Source organism: Stenella coeruleoalba, assembly GCF_951394435.1.
Source record: "Stenella coeruleoalba genome assembly, chromosome: 19".
Taxonomy (NCBI): domain Eukaryota; kingdom Metazoa; phylum Chordata; class Mammalia; order Artiodactyla; family Delphinidae; genus Stenella; species Stenella coeruleoalba.
In genome coordinates this window covers 42,064,500-42,088,635 of record NC_137165.1, presented here as the reverse complement: position 1 = coordinate 42,088,635, position 24,136 = coordinate 42,064,500, and the positions used below count along the sequence as shown (strand labels likewise).

Here is a 24,136-nt window from a genome sequence, read left to right as displayed (position 1 = left end):
AACACCCCTTCTTTAAGTTGCTAGTCAGAGGGAGGGTGAAGCTTTGCAAACAGGAGGTGTGGGCTCCCATGTGGGCACTGAGCGCCCCAGGCAGATCTTTGCCTGGCAAGCCTCTGTCCCACAGGGACAATTATAGTTGCCAAAGTTTGTTGCTGAGGGTGTGAAAGTAAATGTTTTGGAAGGGCGTTCTCAGTTCAAAGGTCAGGGGTTAGTTTAAAACTGAGGGGGGCTTCCCTGGTAGCGCAGTGGTTAAGAATCCGCCTGCCAATGCAGGGGACACAGGTTCGAGCCCTGGTCCGGGAAGATCCCACGTACCGCGGAGCAACTAAGGCCGTGAGCCACAGCTACTGAGCCTGCGTTCTAGAGCTCGCGTGCCACAACGACTGAGCCCAAGCGCCACAACTACTGAAGCCCGTGCGCCTAGAACCCATGCTCCGCAACAAGGGAAGCCACCGCAATGAGAAGCCCGTGCACTGCAACAAGGAGTAGCCTCCACTTGTGGCGTGCCGCAAACAAATTAATTAATTAATTTAAAAAAAGAATATTGGATAATTGGAGCTGAGCACTCAGGAACTCGACGGCTGCCAGGCTCTTGGTTTTAATGCATGCTACCTGCAAAGTAAGACAAGCTTTTGCTAACTGGACATACTTCTCAGTAACTGAAGGAATGGAGCGAATACTAAATGTTTCCCCTGGGGAGGTGTCCTGTCTCTTCAGGGAAACATGGTCAATATTCTGTAAAGTTACCCTGGCCTAAATGATTACTTGTTCTGACCAAGGTATTTATTAGGCTATTTTAAAGTCACAGCATCCAAAGAATGTCAAATAGTTCAGCTAGCCACAGAGTCTAAGATCCTGTATCTCCTGGCACTGTGGAAACACCACACCACTGAGCTAAGTGATTCCTTTTTTCAGTTTTTCAATATTTTATCAATATAAAACTACTGCCACATCCTTATACTTTCTTTTATGTCTTCTTCAACCTAGGAGAGACCTCAAATCTGAAAGTATTCTCTACTTCTCATCATTAGCAAATGTTTTAGCTTTCTAAGTATTTGTATTTAACTCTTGTTTCTAGGGTTTTGTTTTTGCAGTTTAGAAACGTTTAGGAATATTAGGACTTTATCCCTTCTGCTTGATACAGCAGGGGTGGACTACTAGCCAGTCTAGCCTAAGAGAAAAGTGAAAAGATGCTTCACCGAGCACAGCGATTAACCCAATACAAGTTAGATTTAGAAGGAATGTTGTTTAAATTACCTCTTCTAGCCTGAATACATGAATTCTTTCAGATCAGGAAAGATTAGAAGAAGAAGCCTAAAAACTCTTAACAATGTGACTCTCAGTGGTAAATGACAATGAGAAGCAGCAGCAGATTATAGTTTGGTTTATGGGATGTGATGGACGTGCTATGATAGGAAACCTGAAATGATGGTTGAATTGGTAAAAAACACTGCATAAAATTTGCTGTAAGATATATAGAGACTTATTTTCTGTGCTAAAGTATTCTTTTTAAAAAACTTTTAATTTTATATTGGAGCATAGCTGATTAACAATGTTGTGATAGTTTCAGATGCACAGCAAAGCTACTCAGCCATATATATGCATGTATCCATTCTCCCTCAAACTTCCCTCCCATCCAGGCGGCCACAAAACATTGAGCACAGTTCCCTGTGCTATATGGTAGGTCCTTGTTGGTTATTCATTTTAAATATAGCAGTGTTGTACTAAAGTATTCTTTTTTGTTGTTTTTTTCTTTTTTTGCAGTACGCAGGCCTCTCACTGTTGTGGCCTCTCCCGCTGCGGAGCGCAGGCTCCGGACGCGCAGGCTCAGTGGCCATGACTCACGGGCCCAGCCGCTCCGCAGCATGCGGGATCTTCCCAGACCGGGGCACGAACCCGCGTCCCCTGCATCGGCAGGCGGACTCTCAACCACTGCGCCACCAGGGAAGCCCTAAAGTATTCTTATAAGAAAAATAATTATTTGTAAAAAAGGTTTCCTGTGTCAAGTATTTGCACAATCAGAGCTGAATTGTAGATATTCTTGTAATATCTAGTTATTTTGAAAGATTTATATAATGAATTCTGGATATATGACCAACAAAACTGATGAAATGAAACAAACAAACAAAACACCCGAGGAAGCTGAGGTAAGGGGACAGGGAGGCCTGACCTGACCAGTGTCCATGCTATAGCCCTGAGTCCTCCCCGGCATCATGGCAGTGACATTCTGACACACAGGTCCAGGTGATTCATCAGTTTATTAAGTTGTATTAAAACAGTACTTTGATCCCACATTTGGGATAGTGGAGGAAGGCGGCTCGGCTCCCTCCAAACCTTCCATGCTTGATGCCATCAGCATGAATTCCTTCACCCAGGCCTGGGGAACTCCTGTGCTGCTTGCCTAGCCCCAGGCCCTGGGAACCTGCCCAGGCCTGGAATTTGGGGAAAACATGGCCCAAGGGTGCTTGATCTGTCACAAGGCGCCAGCCACCCACCGGGGGTAATATTTGAGGAAGAGCTTCTTGGCCAGGTCCACTGTGTCTCCTTGGGGCTGGCTAGGATACCTCTTTGTGCTGAGGACGAAGGTCTGTTCCAGCTGGAAGGCATTCTTGTCAAACTGGTGCTGTTGGAAGGGGATGCCTTGGACCAGGCTCTTAGCCAGGGTCTCCGTGAAGAGCCGCCAGCGGGGGGCGTAGTAGTCGGCCACCAGTCCCGCCAGCTGCTTGTTGGCGTAGTCTAGGATGTTGCCCTCTGGCCCCCACAGGGTCAGCTGGTAGCGGCTGTTCTGCTCATAGAAGCGGGCCTCAGTCTCACTGACGGCAGCCACCCGGGCCTGCTCCAGCCAGCTGCCCAGCAGGAAGTGGCTGTCACTAGCCAGCACCTTGTCCAGCGCGGGCAGGAGCTCATAGGCCAGGACGCCTCCTGCCCTCATCAGGGGAACCAGCTCCTTGTTCAGATAGGCGGTCCTCACCTTTTCGTAGTACAAGCTGACCAGCTCCTGGACTGCCTGGCGAGTGACATCCACCAGGTCGTAGCAGAAGGCCGGGCTGGAGGCCAGGGCGGGGGTGGCTGTCAGCAGCAGCCGCCACGCCTCCAGTACATCCGATCGGTTGTACCAGACGTCGGTAACCATCTGTAGGGACGGCCGCCTGACCAGCGGGCTGCGATTGTGTCCACTGCAGCCCTCGCCAGAGCAGTTGTAGACACTCCTGAGAAGCAGCCTCCACGCTGCCTCTGCGTCCCCATGGGAGACGCCGTACCGCCGGGCTGCAAAGCCCGTCACCCAGGCCCCCAGATCTGCCACTGGGCCCTTCCGCCAGCCCAGCTCAGCCATGAGGGCGTAGACCACCTCGTTCTGGCCGATGCCCTCAGGGGTCATGCCCGTGCCTACCATGGTGGAGTTGGGGAAGAGGCGGGCGGCTGCGGGGCCTCGGTTCACAGACTCCAGGGCCCCGAACAAGCCGTGGCTGCCCCCGAAGTTATGCAGCATGCACCAGATAAAGGGCTGGCCCTGGAAGGAGGCTGTGCGGACGTACACGGGCCGGCTCTCAGCAAACAGGTCCAGAACCAGGAGGCGGCCACGCGGCACGGCCCCCAGCACGGCCCCCACCTGGGCGGGCCCCCAGAACTCGGGCTGGTGCTGGAAGAGCCAGCCTTGGAGCAGCCATACGGCGTCAGGGTCCACTGTGGTGGGGCAGTGGGGACAGAAAAGAGGGTGGTAAGAGGAGAGGGGGCAGGAGAGCATTCACCCCATTGTACAGATGAGGAAACAGAGGTCCAGAGAAGTTAAATGACTCTATCACAGGACACTCCTTCCCCTGAAACCCACACCGCCCCGCCCCACCGCGGCCAGAAGGGCAGTCCACAGCACGAGTCCTTCCCATCTCCTCCTCCTCCCACTGGGAGTGCCAGGGTATGCTGTAAAGCTTTACAAAGCATCAGAATTACCCAGAGGGCTGGGCCCCAGCCCCAGGCATTCTGATTCAGGAGGTAGGGGAGGTGCTGAGAATTTGCACATCTGACAGGCCCCAGGGTGATTCTGATGCTGCCGTCCCGGGTCACACCTGGAGCATTGCTGCGCAAAGCCTGAGCCAATATGCTCCTTCCTGGCTGACACAGAGGCCTCCCCAAGCCATTCCTGACCTGGCCCCTCTCTGCCCTTCCCCTGTAAGTGGCAGGAAGGAGAGCTGGGTTCACATTTGTGCATCTAGAAGGGCACCTACCAGCTTGGGGCGCATCCCCTAACCTCTGGCCTGTGTTACCTACTTCAGCATGGAGGTAGAGACCAAATAAAATATGTTCAATAGCTGGCACTTAACGACACTTTACTCTGGGCCAGGCGTTACTCTACTTATGAGGTAGCCCATTTTGCAGATGAAGCAGCTGAGGCACCGGGAGGCACTGGCGGGGAGGTGATTCATTGCAAGTCTCACAGGCAGGAAGAGTGGCAGTGCCTGCGTTGGAGCAGGATATCGGCTCCAGAGCTCACCTCTCAACCACAGTGTCATTAAATAAGATGATGTGTATGTGTAGAAGTGCTTGGTAAACTGTAAAGTGCTGTGTGTCACAGTCAGGTGTTATTATTCCCAGTCCTGCCTCCCACCCCCCACTGACCTCTGCCACCCCCATCTCCCTGAGGGTCTCGGGTGGGGGGGTCTTCCCTTTCTGACCTCCCCTGGCACCGAACCTGCAATCATGGCCTGGTAGACAGCGGCGGTGGCTGCAGCCAGGTAGGAGGGCTCCGAGGACGGTGGCTGCATCTCGTTGAAAGTATCGGCCCCATAGATGTGATCCGTGCCAAACTCTTTGGTCAGCGCCCGCAGGAAGAGGCTCCCCACCATGGGGAATAGGGGGTCTTCCGGAGCCAGGAGGAAGGAGCAGGAGTACGAGCAGTTGAAATGTCCCCACCTGCCCATCTGGGTGATATTGGCCTGAGGGAACACCCTAGTTGGGGGGGGGTGTGTGTGTGTGTGTGTGGCAGTTCAGACATTTACTGGAGGCTGACCAGTCGTCATCTCCAGCCTCACTAACTTCTGCAGTTCCTGGGTCGTTCTTGCCTCTGTGCCTTTGCACATACTGTGCCCTGTGCCTGGAGCCCTTTCCTCCTCCCTCCCCGCTTATGCATCTGGTTTCTCCTCGACATCCTTTAAGTTTCACCTGTCTGGAAAGCTTTTGCTGTCTCTCCCCCTCCCACTGGCTGAAACAAATGACATCACCTCTGCTCTGAGCCCTTGCTGCACCCTCCCTTCCCCAAGCAGAAGTGACCTTGACAGAGAATTGGGCCCACATATATCCCTGCCCTTATCACTGTATTGTATCCCCCTGGCAACGTATCTCCCGCTGGGGGCGGGGCCTCTGTGCACCTTTGTGGCTGCATCCCCAGGCCCCAGCACAGGGCCTGGTTGGGCAGCCTGGATAGCCTGACAAATGCTGGCTGAACGTACGAATGAGGTTCCTACTGTCCAGTTGGGGAGGCCAAGGAGTGGCCAGTGAGGCCGGCCACGCGTGCTGAGCGCTGACAGTGGTGGGAACCAGGTGCTCATGTGCATGAGGGAGGTGGTAACCAATGCTGGGGGCCCCCCCTGCAAGGCTTCCTGAAGGAGGGGAGGTCTCAGCTGGGCCCTGAAGAATTTTGCGAGCCGCAGCAGAGGATGGGTGGGTAGCACAGAGGAACAGAGGGGCAGGAAGGACAGAGGAGACCAGTGCACCCCTACCATCACTAAGAGCTGCCGTTTGCTAAGACTCCATGCCAAGTCATATATACATTTTATAAGTGAGGAAACTAAGGCACAGAGCAGTCACGGCATCCGTCCGAGGTCACGTGGCTAGTCAGTAACAGAGCCAGGAATCAAGCGCAGGCCTACATCTAGAGCTTATTTTTCTTTGACTCGTGCCTGGCAGGGGAATATAAATTCTCTCTCTGAGCTGAATGGAGGGTGAGGGGGGACCTCACCTTGTGAGAGCCTTGGGGACATGCCCTGCGAACGCTGGCAACACGGGGATCATGCCAAACGAGCGCATCCGGTCAAGGATCCGATGCTGCGAGGAACGGGAGGGGCGGCAGTGAGCACGGTCCCCCGAGGCGGGAGGCCCTCACTCTCTCGGGGCACACGGAGTCCCCACCATTCAGTTAAGGGCCCCGGGGTGGGCCAAACACCACCCCCAACCCCAGGCCTGTACCTGTCCAGCACCAATTCTGCTCCTTCCCTTCCCCATCCTTTTACCTGCAGGTAAACCTGTTTGAGGTGCCAGGAGGGGGGCAGGGGGCCACTCCAGGTGTGCAGGTTGCCCATGCGCCCCCAGGCCAGGAAGGCAGGACCAGTGAAGTACTCATCGATCTCTGTCTGGGTCAGGCCCAAGGCCAGATACACCTGAGGAGGAGGGAGAGCCCCACACTTGTAAATCATTTATCTCTATTCATTGATCCATTCACTCAACATACGCACGTTCATCTCTTCTCTGGGCTGCACCCTACGGTTACTAAGACAAAACCCGATCCCTGCCTGCGAGGAGCCCAAAGTCTGGGAGAAACAGATCCGTGACCAGGTGAGTTTGGGAATGTCACCCTTGTTGCATGGGTGAGGTGAGGCACAAAGGGGTTCTCCCCAAGATGTGGAAGGGGCCTTAGAAGGCTTCATGGAGCAAGGAGGGCTAGAAGGATGGGTGAGGGCAGCTCTGCAGGGAGCTTAAGCAGCCCCAGGTGTAGCCAGAGCGCTCAGGGCTCAGGTATGGAAGCTCCCAGGCCGGGCAAAGCCTGAAGGCAATGGGGAGCTCTTGAGTGCGTTAATAGTGGAAGGTCTCCACCAGATTTGCAATTCGGAAAGGACACTCTGGTGGAACTTGGAGAGTGAGGAGTCTTGCTTTGAAAGGAAAATGTTGCTTAGAGAGCTCTCTAAGCTCTCATGGCCGGGAGGCCATTAAGGCAGTGTAACTTTTCACGTCTCAGACTGGATGGAATCTGACCTTTTGATCTGATCAAGTTATCCAAAGAGCCTGCGAGAAATTCAAGATACTTATTGGACTCTTACCCTAAAATAACTCTCAATGCCTTATGAACAAATATTTTCCAGCTTACGTCAGAGTCAGTCACAATTCTCACGAGGCAATTTTTAACAATCTCATGGCTTAAAAAAAAAAAAATTAGCCCCTCTTTTTCTTCCTCAGGACACTCTTTCAGGATTACCCGAGCCCGTGTCTCCCAAATTGCAGTCAGTAAAGACCCCAAATAAACTCTTCTTATTTGCAGCCTCCTGCATTATTTTTTGGTTGATGCTGTTCAGAGGCTCTGGCAGACTGGGGTCCAGGCAGAGGGGATGAGAGCCTGAACTGGGGTCATGGATAAGGATGGAGAAGACAAGGCAGATCAAGAGCTGCTAATGAGACAGAATCCACAGAGGCAGCTGACTGACCCACGTGAGGGTGGTGAGAGAGGGGAGGCCGGCTTCTTAGAGTGTTTACAGTAGGGTGCTGGGGTCCAGCCCTGGGTAAGTGCTCCTGTGTGTTTGTCTCAACCATGGAAGCTGGGAGGCTGGAGCCATCACTCCTGCTACCAACAGTCCTGGAGCCCTATTCTCTGTGTGCCAGATACAGGGGGGGGGGAGGCGGGATGACTGGGGTATGGTGGGCACGCACCTGCTGCCAGATGGCCTCCTGGCCGCTCCAGGCCAGCGCCAGGTTGATGCCGTTCAGCGCCATCCAGTCAATCTCCTGCTCCCAACGGGCCCAGTCCCACCACACGAAGGAGTAGCTTTGTGTGCACACGTTCTGGTAATAGCGGTACCTGCAGGCAGGGGCGTGAGCTGGGGCATGGCCCTGGAGGCAAAGATAATGTCCCTCACCGCTGAGGGTCCACAGCCTGGGGAAGAACTTGGAGGGCATCCCGGGCCTGGAACAGCTCTCCACACCACCCAGATCTAACCCAGAAAGACGTGGCTCCAGACGTGAGCTCTACTGCTTCACTCCAGGATCCACTCCAGGTGGAGTCTGAGCTTCCGAAGGTGCCCACCTACCTGCGCCCAGCACTCAGCTCCCTAGCCTCGCAGATATTTGGGAGAGCATATTCCGTTTTCATTCCTACTCTGTGTACAGCGTTTAAGTGCCATATGGCAAAGTTGGCCCCTGTCCTGAAGAGGGGGGAAATCCCTCTCCCCACAGTCTAATGGGGAGGCAGCTGTGTGAATGCATCGCCTCGGTGTAGTGGGGCAAACGCTAGAACAGAGGCCTGTGACAGGGCTGGGGGTCATTCCTCAGTAAGCATCTTCGAAGAGAGAGGTGGGGGAGGAAAGTAATGGCATTTACCGATCACCGATTATGCACCACAAATTCTACACCCCGCACCGTGCAAATCCTCACAATCAAAGCGGCACCACTGCACGGTAGATGACATAATTTCCATTTTTCAGATGAGCCAGCCGAGGCTCAGAGAGGCTAAGTGACTTGCTCAAAGATACAAGGCTTTTAGAATCAGACCTGGGGTCTGAAGCCAGGTCGTGCGACCCTAAGGCCAGTGCTTCCTAGCAGCCCGGCGCTGAGGGTGGGGAGGGGCGGGGACTTCAGCTTGGGCTGGCGCCCGGGTGGGTGGAAGCGGCGGGGAGCTGCAAGGGAGCCGAGGGGCGCGGTCCGGCCGCGGTACCTGTTGGGCGTGGCCTCGGTCAGTTCCTCCGGCACCACGGGCAGCGGCTGCGGCAAGCGCAGCTGAGAGCCCGACCAGGCCACGTGGCAGCCGCAGAAGTCGCGCAGGTAGTGGTGCAGCCCCGCGGCGGCGGCCACGCCCGTGGAGCCGAGCACCCGCACCCGCGTTCCGACGCCGCCGCCGCTCAGGCGGTAGGTGTCCAGGCCGGACTCGGCCGCCAGGGCGCGCTCCACCGACACAGAGAAGGCGGCCGCCGGCCCGGGTCCCAGAAGCCGGACCAGCAGCTCCCTCACGGCCGCCGCCTCCCGGGCCTCGTCCCCGGTCGAGCCCCCCGCCGCGGTCAGGAGCAGGAACCCCAGAGCCGCGGCCACCGCCACGGTCTCCATGGTCCACCGGTCTCAGCCCGCCGGGCACCAATGGGGACTCGGGACCAGGGGCGTGACGGCCGCGTCCAATCAGCTGAGGGCCTCAGGTCACGCGGAACTGAAGGTAAAGCACCGGCCGGCGGCTGAGAGACCAGCTTCCGGGTTCCACACCAGCTCCTGAGGGTGTTTTCTGATCACACGTGGTGCAAGAGCGCGTGACCCTGGTGACGTCAAAAGTCCGGGGCCGGATGTGACTCGTAGTCCTTCACAAATGCCTTCAGATACAGCGCGCTTTCACATGCAGATCACTTTCCTTCCGTCCATCCTACCACCCAATAAGTATTTGAAGTTGATTTTGTACCAGGCACTGCCACCCCTCTTCCGGGGAGACCTACAAACCAAGTACTTATATAAACAAAGATTTACATTATGCAGTTGACCCTTAAACTTTGCATGTGTGTTAGGAGGGCCGACCCTCTGGCAGCCAAAATATAACTTTACAGTCAGCCCTCCTGTATCCAGGGTACCGCATCCGCGGACCATGTAGTATTGTAGCACGTATTTATGGAAAAAAAATTCCTGTATGAGTGGACCCGGCAGTTCAAACACGTGTTGTTCAGGGGTCCACTGTACTCGTGATGCTGTGCACGGTCCCCAGCCAGAGGCTTCCAAAAGGAAGTGACATTTAATCCGAATTAAGTTGGGATTGTCCAGGAGAAGAGGGAGGGGAATACCATTCTGTGAAGAAAAAAATGCATATATGAAGACCCAGGAAGGGTAAAGAAAGAGCTGAGCAGATCTGAGGAACTAAAAGGTCAGGAAGCTGGAGGAGGGATGCACCGTGTGAGCCTGGACTGGCCATGGGGCGGGGCCTAGTGGGTGTGACAAGGGCTCTCATGTGATCTGTAAGCGGTAGCAGCAGCTGAACAGGATGGGAGTTATCTTCATTTTACATCCTGGGAAACTGAGGGCCAGAGATAGGAAGTGACTCTGCAAAGATCAGTGACCAGTAAGACAGCAGGTCTGGGACTAGAACCAGGAACTCTTAACTCTCAGATAAGTGTTTTTGCCACTATCCCCCAAGAGATGCAACTTTTCAGGCTGCTTACCAGCAGGGAGGGTTTGAGTGGGGCTGTGTGATGGCCAGGAGTGGTGGGCCTTTTATAAAGACTGCACTTTCTAAGGGGATTCTGAGTCCTTTTGGAGGCAGGTGTAGATTTTTCCAGGTTGTCAGGCCTGAGTGCAGCTGCTTAGAGACAGGGAAGGGGTCAGAGAAGGGTTGCCAGAGCCTGGACTGAAAGAGTACATGGGAGTCCACTGAGCTTGCTCTGCCCCTCTGCCCCCTGCCCCCAGCTGCAGACTCAAGCTGCAGTGCCCCCTGCCTTGTTCCCAGCTCAGCAAGCAGCTAGTTCAGGAGGTGCAGCCCTGTTCCACGCAGTTCCTAATATCAGAAGGCTCTCAGCTTTTCCCAGAGAGCAGCTCCTAGACCTGCCCAGAGAGATGGGTCCTCATGGAACTATAGCTTGTAGCCCCCCAGGCCTCTCTACACTCCCTCTAACACCCCCTTCCAAACACCTCTAGCTTCAGGTGAGATTTGTCAGACTCTCCTCCTCCCAGGACCTGTTTAACCAGCAATTTGGATCTTAGGGAACACATTGCTTGGGGGAATTGGGCTGCAGGTCCACCGTCAGGCTCAGGGTGCCTCTCTGTGGGGTCTGGATTCATCCAGAATGGCAGACGGATGCTGGCAGGGGCAGCAGGTTGGGGACACCATCCCGGGGGGTTGGTAGCACATTCACAGCCTGAGCTCATGGGTGCTTGGCAAGAGTGTCACCGATTACTCCAGGTGTGTCACACTGTCTTTCTCGTCTTCCCCACCAAGCTGGGAACTCTTTGAGGACAATAGGGGGGCTGGTTGAAGAAATTAAGTTGCATCAATAGGATGAAATACCAAGCATTTGCTAAAAAAAAATAGAAAAGTGAGGAAGATGTGTTGGTGCTGATTCGGAATGTTCTGCAAAGTGTACTTTTTAAAAAGAGGTCAGGGAATTCCCTGGTGGTCCAGTGGTTAAGACTCAGTGCTTTCTCTGCCGAGGGCCCGGGGTTCAATCCCTGGTCGGGGAACTAAGATCTCACAAGCCCACGGCCAAAAAAAAAAAAAAAATGAAAAAAGATGTCAAATCAGGGGCTTCCCTGGTGGCGCAGTGGTTGAGAATCTGCCTACTAACGCAGGGGACATGGGTTCAAGCCCTGGTCTGGGAGGATCTCACATGACGCGGAGCAACTAGGCCCGTGAGACACAACTACTGAGCCTGCGCATCTGGAGCCTGTGCTCCGCAACAAGAGAGGCCGCGATAGTGAGAGGCCCGCGCACCGCGATGAAGAGTGGCCCCCCCCCCCCCGCTTGCCACAACTAGAGAAAGCCCTCGCACAGAAACGAAGACCCAACACAGCAAAAATAAATTAATTAATAAACTCCTACCCCCAACATCTTCTTTAAAAAAAAAAAAAGAGATGTCAAATCACTGGGTAAAGTATGTCCCATTTGTGTGTGTGTGTGTGTGTGTGTGTTTAAGGCTATGTAAATAGTGCTCGCTTTGGATAAGGTACTGGGACGCTGGAGCCAAAGACTTACTTATATTAGGGCCTTTTGTACTGTTTGATCCTTTTACCACGTGCTACATTTTATTACTTTTTCTCTCCGCTCCTATCTCATCTCTTTCGTTCCTGCCAGCCTCCCCTCTGTCTATGCACCCCAGAATCCCTCCAGATCCCTGTCCATCTGCCCTGCCAATCCAGTTGCCTGCCTGTCACAGCCCTGCTAGGATCCCACCCATCTTACCTGGGGGGAGGAATGAGTCCTTCCCTGTCTGGCCACCAGGGAGCAGCCTACGCCTTGCCTTGGGTAGGCTGGAGAGGGAAGGGCAGGCAAACAGGCTCAGATCTGAGGGGAGCTCCAATGCCCTTTCCACCCAGGGCTCCTGGGTAGAAAGAGACACAATCCTGCCCAGGTCCCCAGTGAGGGACAGGAAAGGAGGGGTGGCGGTTCAGAAGGTGGTGATGGAATTGTCCCTATCTTTATAATACTGAGCAGGCCCAAAGTCACCCTCTCCACATTGGTTCTAGGATGGGAAGCATTCGCTGGTTGGGGGCACAGATTCACTAAGCAGATGCTGGGGTCCAGGGATTCCACAGAAAGGGATCAGGGTAAAGGCCAAGACTCTTAAAAATAGGAGCAATGGAGCCATCCTGTTCCCCACCCCCACCCCAGGGCTCCTGGGAATTCCCACACCCTCCAGGGCTCAGTTCCCAGTTGGTCCCATCTTTAGCTGGCTGGGCTGGAGGCAGCCCAAGGCCCTAGATCCTGGAAGCTCAGCTTAGCCAGTGACCCACTGGCCCAGGTCTTCTCATCCAGGCTAGGGGGGAATTTCTTCCCGGGCAGGTCCTAGTCCTCCCTCCCCTGCCCCATTTTATTGATCTATACCAGAAAGTTTACCAGTTTAAAGTGTACAACTCAACAGTTTTTCAGTATGGCCACAGAGTTGTGCAACTGTCACCATAATCTAATTTTACATTTCATCATCCCCCAGAAGAAACCCTGCCCCCAACCCCATCCGGCAGCTGGTCCTAGGCAACCACCCATCTGCTTTCTGTCTCTACAGATATGCCCCTTCTAGACATTTCACAGAAATGGAATTATACGTTATGTGGCCTTGTGTCTGAGGTCCATTCTTGTTGCGGCGTGTATCAGCACGTCCTTCCTTCTTATTGTAGAATGATACCCATGGTATGGATATACTGCCTTTGTTTACCCATTCATCAGCTGATCAACATTTGGGTTGTTTCCATTTAGGGCTATTATGAATAATGCCACTACGAACACTTGTGCACAAGTTTGTGTGCACATTTTTTCATTTTTCTTGATATCTAGAAGTCAAATTGCTGGGTCCTAAGTTAATCCTACGTTTAACATTTTGAGAAACTGCCAGGCTGCTTTCCAAAGCTGCTGCACCATTTTACATTCCCACCAGCAGTGGACGGGGGTTCCAGTTTCTCCACATCCTTATCAACACTTGTAAGCTTTTTTTTTTTTTTTTAATTTCTCTTTGGCTGCGTTGGGTCTTCGTTGCTGTGCACGGGTTGTGGTGCATGGGCTTCTCATTGTGGTGGCTTCTCTTGTTGCGGAGCACGGGCTCTAGGTGTGCGGGCTTCAGTAGCTGCGGCACACGGGCTCAGTAGTTGTGCCTCGTGGGCTCTAGAGCGCAGGCTCAGTAGTTGTGGTGCATGGGCTTAGTTGCTCTGTGGCATGTGGGATCTTCCCGGACCAGGGCTCAAACCCATGTCCCCTGCATTGGCAGGTGGATTCTTAACCACTGCACCACCAGGGAAGTCCCTACACTTGTAATTGTCTTTTTTAAATTATTGCCTTCTTAGTGGGTGTGATGTGGTGTCTCCTCGTGCTTTTGATTTGCATTTTCCTAATGACTAATGATGCTGCGTACCTTTTCATGGACTTATTGGCTATTCGTGTTTTCTTTGGAGAAATGCCTGTTCAAATCCTTTGTCCTTTTAAAAATTGAGGTATTTGTCTTTATTACTGAGTTGTAAAAGTTCTGTATATATTCCAGATACAAGTTCCTTATTAGATACATGCTTTGAAAATATTTTCTTCCAGTGTGAGGAGTGTCTTGATCCTGTCCTTCGAAGCACAAAAGTTTTTAATTTTGCTAAAACCCAACTTATCTTTTATCTTCTTTTTTATCACTCATGCTTCTGACGTCGTATCTAAAAACCACTGCCTAACCCAGGGTCAGGAAGATGTACTCCTATGATTTCCTCTGAGACTTCTCTTATGTTTAGGTCTACGATCCATTTTGAGTTAATTTTTGTATATAGCGGATAGCAGTCCAAATTTGTTTCCATGTGGGTACCCGGTTGTACTAACACCATCTGTTGAAGACTGTTTTTTCCCCAGTGAATTATCTTGGCCCCTGTGTGGAAAATCAGTCAACTATACATGTTAGGGTTTGTTTCTGAACTCTCAATTCTAGTCCATTGATTCCTAGTTATCTATCTGAGTCAGTAACAGAGAAGAGGTTAAAAGGGCTCATTTACCTGAGTGTCCACCCTCAGCTTTTTGAGGAGTGGATGCTGGGTGTTGTACCCAGGGCTGCTCCAGGGAAGGTGGCCTGTCAGGGAGGAGAGGGTTTGAGGAGCATGGAATGAACAGGGTGTTCCTGCTCCTCCTGGAGCAGCAGTTGGTAGGCTGCTGTTCACATTCCTGGGCAGCCCCTGCCCTGGAGGCCCCAAGAGGGAGGAATGGAGAGGGAGGGCTGAGAAAGAATGTGGTCACCTTACATGGCAGTGAGGAGGGGGAGGCGCCCGCCCTGGCCCACCCCGCCTGCCAGGACAGCCCGTTGAGCTCTTGGGCTGCCTGCCTCAGCACCTCGAATTTTCCAGCTGCCCTCAGGAACCAACCCTACGCTGAGCCTCCGCCTACACCAAGGCCAGAGGCAATCAGGGCTCAAAATAGCCAGGCTGCTGAGCCTTGGAGAGCACGCTCACAGAAGAGGGAGAGGAGGGTGGGCAGGCGTCCAGGTCCCTGCTTGCCCTGGCTGTTTGCGTGTGGTGCAGAAAGCAGGACGGAGATGGGTCCCCAAGTCCCCCCCCCCACACATGGGTAGTGTCTGAAAAGCTGCCTTGGCTCAGGGAGTGGGGCTCAGGGAGTGGGAAAGCCCTTGGGAAACCTGAGATAAGGTGAGAATTTCACAAACTAACTGCCTGGCCAGGGCCACTGCAACTGCGGTCTTTGATCAGAGGAAAAAGCAGAAATGCTGGCAGAGGGAAGTGGCAGGTGTAAGGATACTAGGTGGGCTCAGGAGGGCTGAGCCTTGAGTGACGCAGGGGCTAGGGGCTGTAGGCACGCAGACAAGCAGCCTCCCTGACAGAGTCAAACACACTTTATTCCGCACAGGAATGTCTGAACAGAAGGGCCTTGGGCAGGGTTCGTGATAAAGAACTCTGCTTCAAACCCCCGCCGTAAACAGAGCAAAGATCATCATGTAAACCACAGGGACCACAAGGAAGGGGGCTCTGCACAAGGGCTGGGTCGGGTCACACTGGCTACTGCACGGTGAAGCTGGGGCGGGCGGCCCAGCCTGGGAGAGTCCAGTGAGCAGCGCTAAGCAGCTCCCAGACAAGCAGGGAGTAGGGGTGGGGTGGGAAGGGGCCGGCCAATTGAGGGGGGTCCTCTCGCCCACTGAAGGCACGGGGATCGATTTAGCTGAGGCAGCCAGGGCTGCTGTGCCAACGCATGATTAAAAGGCCCCAAGATCTACGTCCTGGCGTGGGGGCGACAGGGGCGGTGGCCCTTTGGGGGCGCTCCCCACCAGCCCTGACAGGGCAGGGCCACGCAGCTCTCACAACTGCACGCACTGGTGGCCCTGCCAGCTGCCTCCAATCAGCAAATGGTAAATGACATTGACTTTCCCTGCCCAGGACCCACTTGCTCCACTTGGGGTCGGTGTGGAAGTGGGGAGGGGCGCCGGTGGGCAGAGCAAGGCAGGTCTGCAGGCAGAACCAGCCCTGATGACTACAGTTCCGCACTCAAGACTCGTGATTGGGGGTGGGGAAAGGTCTCCGGGTCTGCACCAGGAAAGAGCATGGACTTGGACCCTCTGCCCCGAGGGCGTGCTTGTGGCCCACGCATGGCCTGAGAAGCAGCCACCAGAGGAGCCAGCCAGGACCTCTGCTTTGGGTCCACCCTGCTGTGTATGTTATGCTGGGTGCTAAAGGGGCATTCTGGGAAGGAGGAGGAAAGGGTGTGAGTTTAGGGTGGGGGTCAGGAAGGTGGTGCAGGGTATCCAGGGGCCCTTGGGGCTGCCAGGGAGAAGCCACGCACGCTGGCACAGTTGGGTCCAGCTGAATTCCTGATTAACGAGCACATTGAAGACCAGAGGGGATGGGCAGAGGACAGAAACACCACCTTCCTGGACCCACCCCTGCTAACCCAAGAGTGGGGAGTGTTCAAGAGCACTCCATCCCCAACCAGGAAGGAGAGTGGCAGGAGCAGGGGCTCAAAGTCTGGGTGCGGACAGCGAAGGCGCTCCCTCCAAGCGCTCTGGGCTCCTGTGTAAATGCACAAACGGCTTCACCACCAGGGGGCAGAGGAAGGGCTGGACAGAGGCTGGAAGGGCAAGGAGGGTGCCCAGTGGGAGTGGGTTTGAGTGACCGCTCGGGCCCGCTTCTCTCCAGAAAAATCACTGCACTACAACACACAAAGCTGGAGGTGGCAGGGGACCCAGGAAGGGCTGGGTCTATCTAAATGACTCACAGGTGGCTGGGGGAAGGGTGGCAGGGATGACTCAGATGCCCTGATACCCAGGGATCACAACCAACGGCAAGCGGAGCACAGCTAATCACTGTGGAGGGAGTGGGGAGGGCAGAGGGCGCACAGCCCCCCTGAGGGGCTTATTCGTCAAGCTTCCCTTCTCGGATGTGCTCGAAGGAGAAGGGTAGGAACTTGAAACCCGTCCCGCTGTAGAATTTATTCTGGAATTCCACCCTGGAGAAAGAGAAGAGGAGACTCATCATTCCACAGAAACCTTTTGGGACTCCACAGTTGGGCCAGAAAGATGACCCAACCCCAAGCTCCCCGAGCCTCCTGCCGCCCACAAAGCCCAGACCTTGGCCTGCTCATGGCACACACAACCCTAATCCTAACACAACCTCCTACTCGTGACGCCCAGGGCCTGCCCTCGGCAAGAGTGCACACCAGTGCGCTGGTTTGGCTTCAGTTCCTGCTCCGTCCTGCTCAGCGGAGAGTGTGTTTATGCAAAACTCTCTGCAGAGGGCCATGCGCAAAAAACGTTCAGCTGGCCTGAGCCTCTAAAGATGAAAAAGAGTCCCCCCAACACCCCCTTCCTGGCAGGGCCCACAGCGGACCTCCAAGGGAAGCTTGTGAGTAGCCACCAGCTCAGCGCAAGGAACCCTGGCAGGCGCCACTGTTTTCTTGTTTATTTCTCTTCTTGGGGGAGGAAGGAGAAGGGAGGGTTGCTAGTGAACAGTGGAGGCTTTCGACTTAGGGGAGGAAATTCCCAGGAAAGGGGGAAGTTAGGAGGGGAAGTCTTCTCAAAGCAACGGCAAAAACATCCTCCAACTACAAAAGCATCTAAGAAAGAATTCTTCTCTTGGGGACTGAAAGGAAAAACAGCTCTAGCTCCCTTCCCCGGCAGCCCAGCATCCATCCCCGATGGTCTCCCTGGGCCCTTCAAACTCTGAGGGGGCAGGAAGGAGCACACGCCTGTATGCAGAGCCAGGCTGCGACTTCGCCCTGGATGTCTGCCCAGCAACCAAATCACCACCAAATATGGGCAGAAAAATGCATGATTCAGAGGATAAGAAAGCCAAGGAGAGCTGCCCTGAGGAATAGTTTCCACTCAGTGCTGTGTGACTCTGGGGGCCCCAGATCCCTGGGGCAGGCCGCAGGCAGCAGTTTGACTGTGACTGCACAGCAGGGCGCCAAGACGCTCTCCACCTTCATGCCCCTCACTCAGCCTTCAGCCAGGGCGGCCTCCCTCCGAGATAAGGGAGGAATCAGGGAAAAGGGAGTGGGAAGAGGACTGTCTGCTGGTAGCCCCGAGATGTCCTCAGAGGCCCCTTCAGCCCTGGGGCGCTGGCTGAGGAGCTGACTGCAGAGCGGCCAGCTCCACCCGCTGGGGAGAAGAGGGGAACAGAATTTTCTGTGCGGGCGTAAGAACAGGCAGCCTTCTCCCCGACCCTACATTCTGGGGGCCACACCAAGGCCCCCAAAGCCTCCTCCCGGCCCGTGGAGGATTCCCATCAGTGTCTCGGCCAAGCCTCCCTCAGAGTAAATGCGATCCAGGAGAGGGTATTTCAAACTGCAGTCAGTCACAGGACTCAGCCCTGAGCCCCAACACCTGGAGAAGAGGGCCCAGCTCCTGAGGCCTCCTCTGGGGGAATGCGGTGGGGATGGGGGCAGGTTCCTGCTTCCTGCCCACTGCTGTGACGACTGAATCCTCCACGCTGGGTACGCTGTGTCTGCACACGGCGATGGTATTTCACTCCGCTCAACAGCGTACAGCCAGACGGTGGGCAACTCACCTTGGGGTCTGTGAGGTATCTGGAACTCTGACCTCTGGCTGGCTCATCACACAAACAATTCCAACTCCAGACTGGGTGAATGGAGAAGCTGCAGACGTTCTCAGACGCCTGAGGGACCACCACCCTTCTCTTGGCATCACCCTGCCTGCCTCATCTACATCAGGGGACACACGCCTGGGACGGGGGCACGTAAGTTCTGCTGTGTGAGCAGATGGGCGCTCCCTCGGACACACCACCTGACACCACCTTGCCCACCAGCTGCTGCTTGAGGTGACTTAGGGTGGCCCCCACCAGGGACATCTTGGGTATCTCAGCGTCAGCCTGACTTCGCCTCCCTTCTCAGCCGTGCTCACCTCACCCTCCCGGCGCAAAGTTGGAAGCAGTTTCCCTGTTGGTCTCCCCGCCCTCTCCTCCCTCCCAGCCGGGAGCTGGGTGCTTCCTGAGAAAGGATAAACACGAAGTTCTCTGGGCCGGGGCACAGCGGGGCCCCACTGGCTGCCCTGCAAGTTCTTCCTTCTTGAGGGGCTCTGCTCGGGGCACCTCCATGGACCCCGCCACGCCCCAGGCCACTAAAACGCATCTCAGGATTCAGTAGATGTGAGGAGAGCCTCAGGCAGTCAGAGGGGGTTCTCTGTCACCCCCGCCAGCTCCCGCACCTGGAAAAGGCAACCCAGTGGCCCAGAAGGACTCACTGGGAGTCCAGAGAGAGAGTGCTCCTGCCCCACGACAGAAACCATGTCTTCTCAAGTGAATGAAGGGGAAAGCCTGGGCCTCCTCCCTTGCCTGTGGGGATGTGACCGAGGGGAGGCAGTTCTAGAAAGATGGTTCTGTCCCTCTCCAAGCAGTGCCGAGGCCATGAGGTCACACTTCAGGTGTTCTCGTTCTCCTGGGCAGCCACCCCGCGGGGTCCTGCTGTGGCGCCACTGAATTCCTTACAACAAACTGGTCCCCAAATCTGTCCCTTTAGCCCCCAGTCTGTGAGTGTTCATGTGGAATCCGTTAGCTAGGAAGGGATGAGGTTGCTGTGAAGGCGGGCCATGGGGCGACGGTCTTTCTGCTAATAGCAGTCCGGTGTCCACAGTGAAAACCACAAATCATACCCCTGCCTTTGCCTTTTCTGAGGAAGAAAAGACATCTCATTATGGTAGCCAAGAAGACCAAGCACAATACACACAGCTGGTGGGAGGAAAAGAGACAGACGTAACTCGGGAGGAGACAGAATTAGCAGGCGGGTGCGCAAACCCGCTCACTGCTGTTTCCAGATGTCACCTGCCTCCTCACGACCCTACATGAACCTCAGACCTGTGGTTTATCCTTGCTTTCAAATCACAGGTTTTTCTTCTTGTCCCCACCAAAGAGACCCAGAACTTGTGTAATGGGGCAGCCCTTGCATCAGAATCAAGAAACCCCAGCTGAACACCAGGGGTAAAGTGACAGGTATGAAGATGCCTAGGCTGGACGCCAGGAAAAATTGCAGCAATGTCCCTGCAGCCATCTTCAGTGGGCCCAGCTGTTCCCACCCGCAAGAGGATGGCCTCAACTCGGAATTCCTGCAGTCCTGCTGGACTAAGACCCAGGAATCCTCGAGGCATGTCCACACTAAGCCAGGAGGGGGTGCATGAGCACCAATTTCATTCACTCCTTTCTGGTGGTGGGGGAGATGCTCCAAACAGGCCCCCAGTGATGGGATTCTGAAAGTTGCACAAAGGAGTTTTCACTGTTTTTTCTCTTCTACCCAATATTTCCATTACCAAACAACAGCAACCACCCACCACCCTGCAAGTACAATATGTCTGACCAGACTACTCCTTGCAAACTGCATCTGCGAGGCATTCAAGTGGTATCATGTGCATCCCCCTGGGGTCTCCCTTCTCTCTAACGGACTGGAAGCAGATCTTTACAGGGGCCACAGCCCTCTCCGCAGGGCAGCCGCGTCTGCAACTGAACACAGGTTTACGGTGTGCCAGGGCACCGTGGCAGTCACTTGGTCTGTGCATTATTTCCTACTTAATCACAGCAACCCTGTCACGTGGACATTATCCTCTCTTTTCACATGAGAGCAAGTGAGGTTCAGAGAGGTGAGTGCTTTCCTCAGGGTCACCCAGCCAGCACCGGCAGAGCTGGAATTTAAACTCGGGTCACCCGATTCTGAAGCCTGCTCTCTCGCCACTTGTCACTTCCTTGGGCTCGTGCATGAGGACGTGGGAAGACACCTTCACTCGAAGGCCGCAGGTGAGCCTGAGGAAGAAGTAATCCTGCAGGCAGCAAAGCATGACCTCCCAACTGCCTCAGCTCATTCTGGACAACAGGCCTGAGCCCAGGCGGCCCTCCGTGCTCCGTGGTGCCTGGTTCACTGCTCTCACAGGTTCGTTCCAGCTCCTTGGCTGCTCCCACCCACCCAGGGAGGATGCAACAGGCTCCCCACTTGGACTGGAGTCAAGGTGGCGTGGTAACTGTTCCCTCAAGCCCAGGGCTCAGGAGGCGGGGAAGGGAATAGGAAAGGAAGCCAAGAGGGCAAGAAAAAGTGAGTCACCCCAGGGCGGCAGCACAGACGTCCCCTCGCACTGAGTCGTAGGAAGTGTGCTGGGGCGAGCGTGCGCTGATAAGCTGAGAGCCGGTAGCGGTAGCGTGGCCAGCCTCCTGGCTCCCAGTAAACAACAGCTGGGCGGGGAGGGGACGGGAGGCAGGAGGAGAGGGCCAGGCCTGAGAAAACACCGTGTACTGACGCAGCAGGACGGACTCTTCTAAAGGAGCTTTTGAGGGAAGAGTAAGTCCCGGCCACGGCTCACCCTTACACACCTCATGTTCCCCTCTGTAATTTAGAACAGCAAACGGCGGAATCTTTGAGCAGGCTCAGCTGTAACAAGCCAGGAGAAAAATCAAAGATAAAGGGAGTGGGGAAGAGGTTTCTCAGGTTCAGATTTTGGTTTTCTTCAGGTTTCGAGAAGTGATGGAGAGAGACAGTCATGGCCCTCTTCTCACCTTGAGGTCATTAACACCACAGATCATCTCGTCTAGGGAGTCCTAAGGTAGGGTCAGTGAGTTTGTGAGCCCCTAAACTGGTAAAACTGTGTGTGCACACATTGAGGGGGTGTTTCTCTGAAGAGAGGGTCTAGAGCTTCCAGAGCCACTGGACCACAAAAGAGAGGGAGAATCATAATGTGAAGGGGGAAATGGAGACGCGAAGATGTAGGGTTTGAGGTAGGGTAGCCAGATAAAGTACGGGATGCCCAGTTTTTAGTACAAGTATGTCCCATGGACATTCGGGAAATACAGTAAAAAAATATTCCCTGTTTATCTGAAATCCAAACGTAACTGAGTGCTCTGTAATTTTATTTGCTAAACCTGGCAACCTTACTTTGAGGTCATGGAGTCACAGTCCAGACCAGACCCCAGATCTCCCACTCCCTGGGACGGAGCTATCTCCATGCAGAGCCATTAAGAGCCAAAAACGACATTAAAGAAAACTAACAAGTCCAAAACCTGCCCTTCAGAAGAAGCTGCTTCCGTGTACTGAGCTAGCGTGCTATGGAGTCAAGAATCCCCCTACTCCCACAGAGCTGCCAGGGGTCCTACCCAAAGACACCGGCACGATGACAGAATGAGGGGGACGAAATGAGGGCAGTGTGCTCTAGCACTTTCCTGGACGTAGAATCTGTTCCAGAGCTGCTTTCACTGCTCTGAAGACAGGAGAGAGTTATATGCCAGTGCGAAAACCCCCAAGCAAACAAAAAACCCCAGCAGATCTTTTAAGCCATAATCAAGAGCACTGAAGAAGGCTGAAGACAGGGAGCGCAACTGTGACAACACTCACCAGAGAACCCTCCCTGGCAGCTGTGGAAGTGAGCTGTGCTCTTCTGTGCACATTTCCTGAGGCTCACTACCAAGTACGTCCTTGGGTATGAGGATGTGAAAGATACTTCCTAGTGTCTCTGCATTCTGGACAGGAGTAAAACTGCCCTCGGTGCAGCTAAGGACACGTCCCCACCCTCGGCCCCGCGCTGCCCCTCACCAGTGTAACCGCAGTGCGTGGAGGAAGGCTGAGAGGCCCTCCATGATCAGGAGGATGGCCACAGTCAGGGTGGCGAAGGCGGCGAAGATGAAGAACAGCGCCAAACTTCCCGCCAAGCTCTTCACGCTCAGGCCGATGTGGATCACCATGGTCCAAAGCACCTCAGACAGCTCTGCGGAACGGGGGGAGACATGACATCCGGTTCAGCTGGGCCAGGGGTGCTGCAGGCCTTGCGTTTTGCTCTGCCTCCCTCAATCGCAGTCTTCCTTGCCCCCGGCTTTCTGCGACCTTACCAGCTAACCTGGCAAAAGCACTGATCCTCCCACCTGTACATCATTCTCTGGATTCAGGAGTCAATAATTCCAGAGGCTTTACATAATTTCCACTCTCTTTAAGCCCCCACCTGAGGGAGTGCCCGGAGAAGGGGAGAAACATAGTTTTTGACCTGAGAGAAATACACTCACGTGCATGAGCGAGGCTGAGGGCCCAGAGCCGCAGGTAGGAGGCGGTGTTGGAGATGCAGCCCAGGCAGTACTCAATGGTGTGGATGGCCTGGTGGACCATGGTGTCCCCAAAATCAAACTGTCATGGGAGGAAATCAGAGAGAAGATATAAGGCTGGGAGGGGCGTGTGCAGGGCTCTGAGCGCTGGCACGAACGGCTACATGGGCCTGGAGCCCCCGGTGCTGAACTCCTGGTGGGGATTTCAGCCGTGCCGTCCCCAGAAATCCTGCCTGGCTGAGCCCCCGACTGGGACACCCCATGCCCCTCAACACATCACATTTTAATGAACTACATCTTAATGAGACTCTTCTCAACACATCTGCTTTTTCTCCCCACTAGGCTGTCAGCTCCGGAGTGGCTGCCTGTCGAGGTAAGAGCGGTCTGGGAGCACCTGCTCTGGCTGACTTCCACCTCACGGTGCCTGAGAGCGGAGCACCCTCCTCTGAATGAGCCAGGAGGGCAGGAAGGGCTCTTCCCCGGGTCGTACGTCAGGGGACAGGCCACCAGGCTGGAAACCGCCTGGAGACTAAGCCTCTGCAGCCGCTTCTTATTTTCACAACACGCTGGCGGCAAGATAACCTCCTTTTACTTTTGAGACTTCTGAAAAGATCACACAGGGACGTTTTAGCAAAAGTTTTACAAATTCCTACTTGGACACATGAAGACTAACAGAACGTGTATTGTTGTTTCTGTTTTCCTCACGCTCCCTTTCTTCCAGTTTTTGTCTCAACATCAGAAATTATCTGCAGCATAAAGCAGAGGGGCTGGAGCAAGCTTCCGGGAGCTCCCTGTTAGGGCTGCCCCAAGCCAGGCTGCTAGAGAAGCCGCAGGCACGCTTCCGGGCCTCACTCTCCTGGGTGGGGCCACAGCCACTGAAGGCCAGGAGGTGGGCCATTCCCCTCCCTGGGGCCTCCCCGCCCCTCCCCACGTGGTCCAGACCAGACTCCAGGAGCACAGGGCCACTGCCCAGTGGGCCTCCCCAGCTTGCCCTGCCCACAGGTCAGAGTCTATTTTTCACCAGTTTCTTTGCAGACTCACATGACTTCATCCCCAAAAGATACCAGAAAGAACAGTCTTGAGAAATCACATGGGGCCAGGAGAGGAGGGCTGGCTGGTAAGGCGCTAACGGCCCAGGCCTCACAGGCATGGCCAGTGGGGGGAGGGGCCCGCTCCAACTCGCCATCTCTGGGCTTCTGCCTCATTTTCCCTCACCTTTGACTATCTACACCCAGAGTACTTCTGGGCTTTTCTTCTGAAACAGGCTCTTCCAAGTCTCCTAGTTACCCTGAAAACTAGGATAATCACAGTCACCAGAACCCCAACGTGCCGTTAAGAGCTCTTTGCCACCACTGCTCGCCGTCGCACCAAAGCCCACGTTCTGAGGAAGGACAGGCCCCCAGCTCCAAGGAGCGCAGGGCTTTAACTAAGAGCTCTGAGAAAGAAGCGAGTGCGGGGCTCCCTCAGAACCAGCCCCTTGCAGCATTTTTATTCCACCTTGAGT

At 54.6% G+C, this 24,136-nt stretch overlaps 2 protein-coding genes across 11 annotated transcripts in view; both read right to left on the bottom strand.

Moving 5' to 3' along the window:
- Positions 1 to 1,622: 1,622 nt before the first annotated feature.
- On the bottom strand, positions 1,623 to 9,065 carry NAGLU (N-acetyl-alpha-glucosaminidase). 2 transcript variants are annotated; one of them, XM_079903574.1, is made up of 6 exons: positions 8,633 to 9,065; positions 7,633 to 7,780; positions 6,225 to 6,371; positions 5,954 to 6,039; positions 4,688 to 4,944; positions 1,623 to 3,684 (listed from the first exon to the last, which is right to left on the bottom strand). In XM_079903574.1, exons 1-6 carry the CDS (start codon positions 9,016 to 9,018, stop codon positions 2,474 to 2,476), a joined length of 2,235 nt encoding a protein of 744 aa, XP_079759700.1. In that variant the 5' UTR covers positions 9,019 to 9,065; the 3' UTR covers positions 1,623 to 2,473. The 2 variants fall into 2 exon arrangements, with proteins under 2 accessions (XP_079759700.1, XP_079759701.1); XM_079903575.1 differs by lacking the exons at positions 6,225 to 6,371; positions 7,633 to 7,780; positions 8,633 to 9,065 and having other exon boundaries at positions 4,688 to 4,931; positions 5,954 to 5,994.
- A 5,965-nt stretch (positions 9,066 to 15,030) lies between these two features.
- The window catches only part of ATP6V0A1 (ATPase H+ transporting V0 subunit a1), a 79,418-nt gene continuing 70,312 nt past the window's right edge, over positions 15,031 to 24,136 (bottom strand). For 7 of the 9 annotated variants that reach the window (XM_079906187.1, XM_079906188.1, XM_079906186.1 and 4 more), the window contains 3 exons: positions 22,597 to 22,714; positions 22,133 to 22,304; positions 15,031 to 16,561 (listed from right to left, as the gene is read on the bottom strand). In XM_079906187.1, the coding sequence (XP_079762313.1) occupies positions 16,468 to 16,561; positions 22,133 to 22,304; positions 22,597 to 22,714 (384 nt within the window). In that variant the 3' untranslated portion in view covers positions 15,031 to 16,467. Of the gene's footprint in view, positions 16,562 to 18,589; positions 22,305 to 22,596; positions 22,715 to 24,136 lie in introns of those variants that run through there. The other 2 variants (XM_079906190.1, XM_079906191.1) reach the window with 2 other exon arrangements.

What these genes read in the sequence shown, in the direction of transcription:
- NAGLU (XM_079903574.1), bottom strand. Translation starts at nt 9,018, where the DNA reads ATGGAGACCGTGGCGGTGGCCGCGGCTCTGGGGTTCCTGCTCCTGACC. An exon ending in ACCGAGGCCACGCCCAACAG is followed by an intron (nt 7,781 to 8,632) that starts GTACCGCGGCCG and finishes CCCTGCCTGCAG; the next exon opens with GTACCGCTATTACCAGAACG. An exon ending in CTACCAGGCCATGATTGCAG is followed by an intron (nt 3,685 to 4,687) that starts GTTCGGTGCCAG and finishes GCCCCACCACAG; the next exon opens with TGGACCCTGACGCCGTATGG.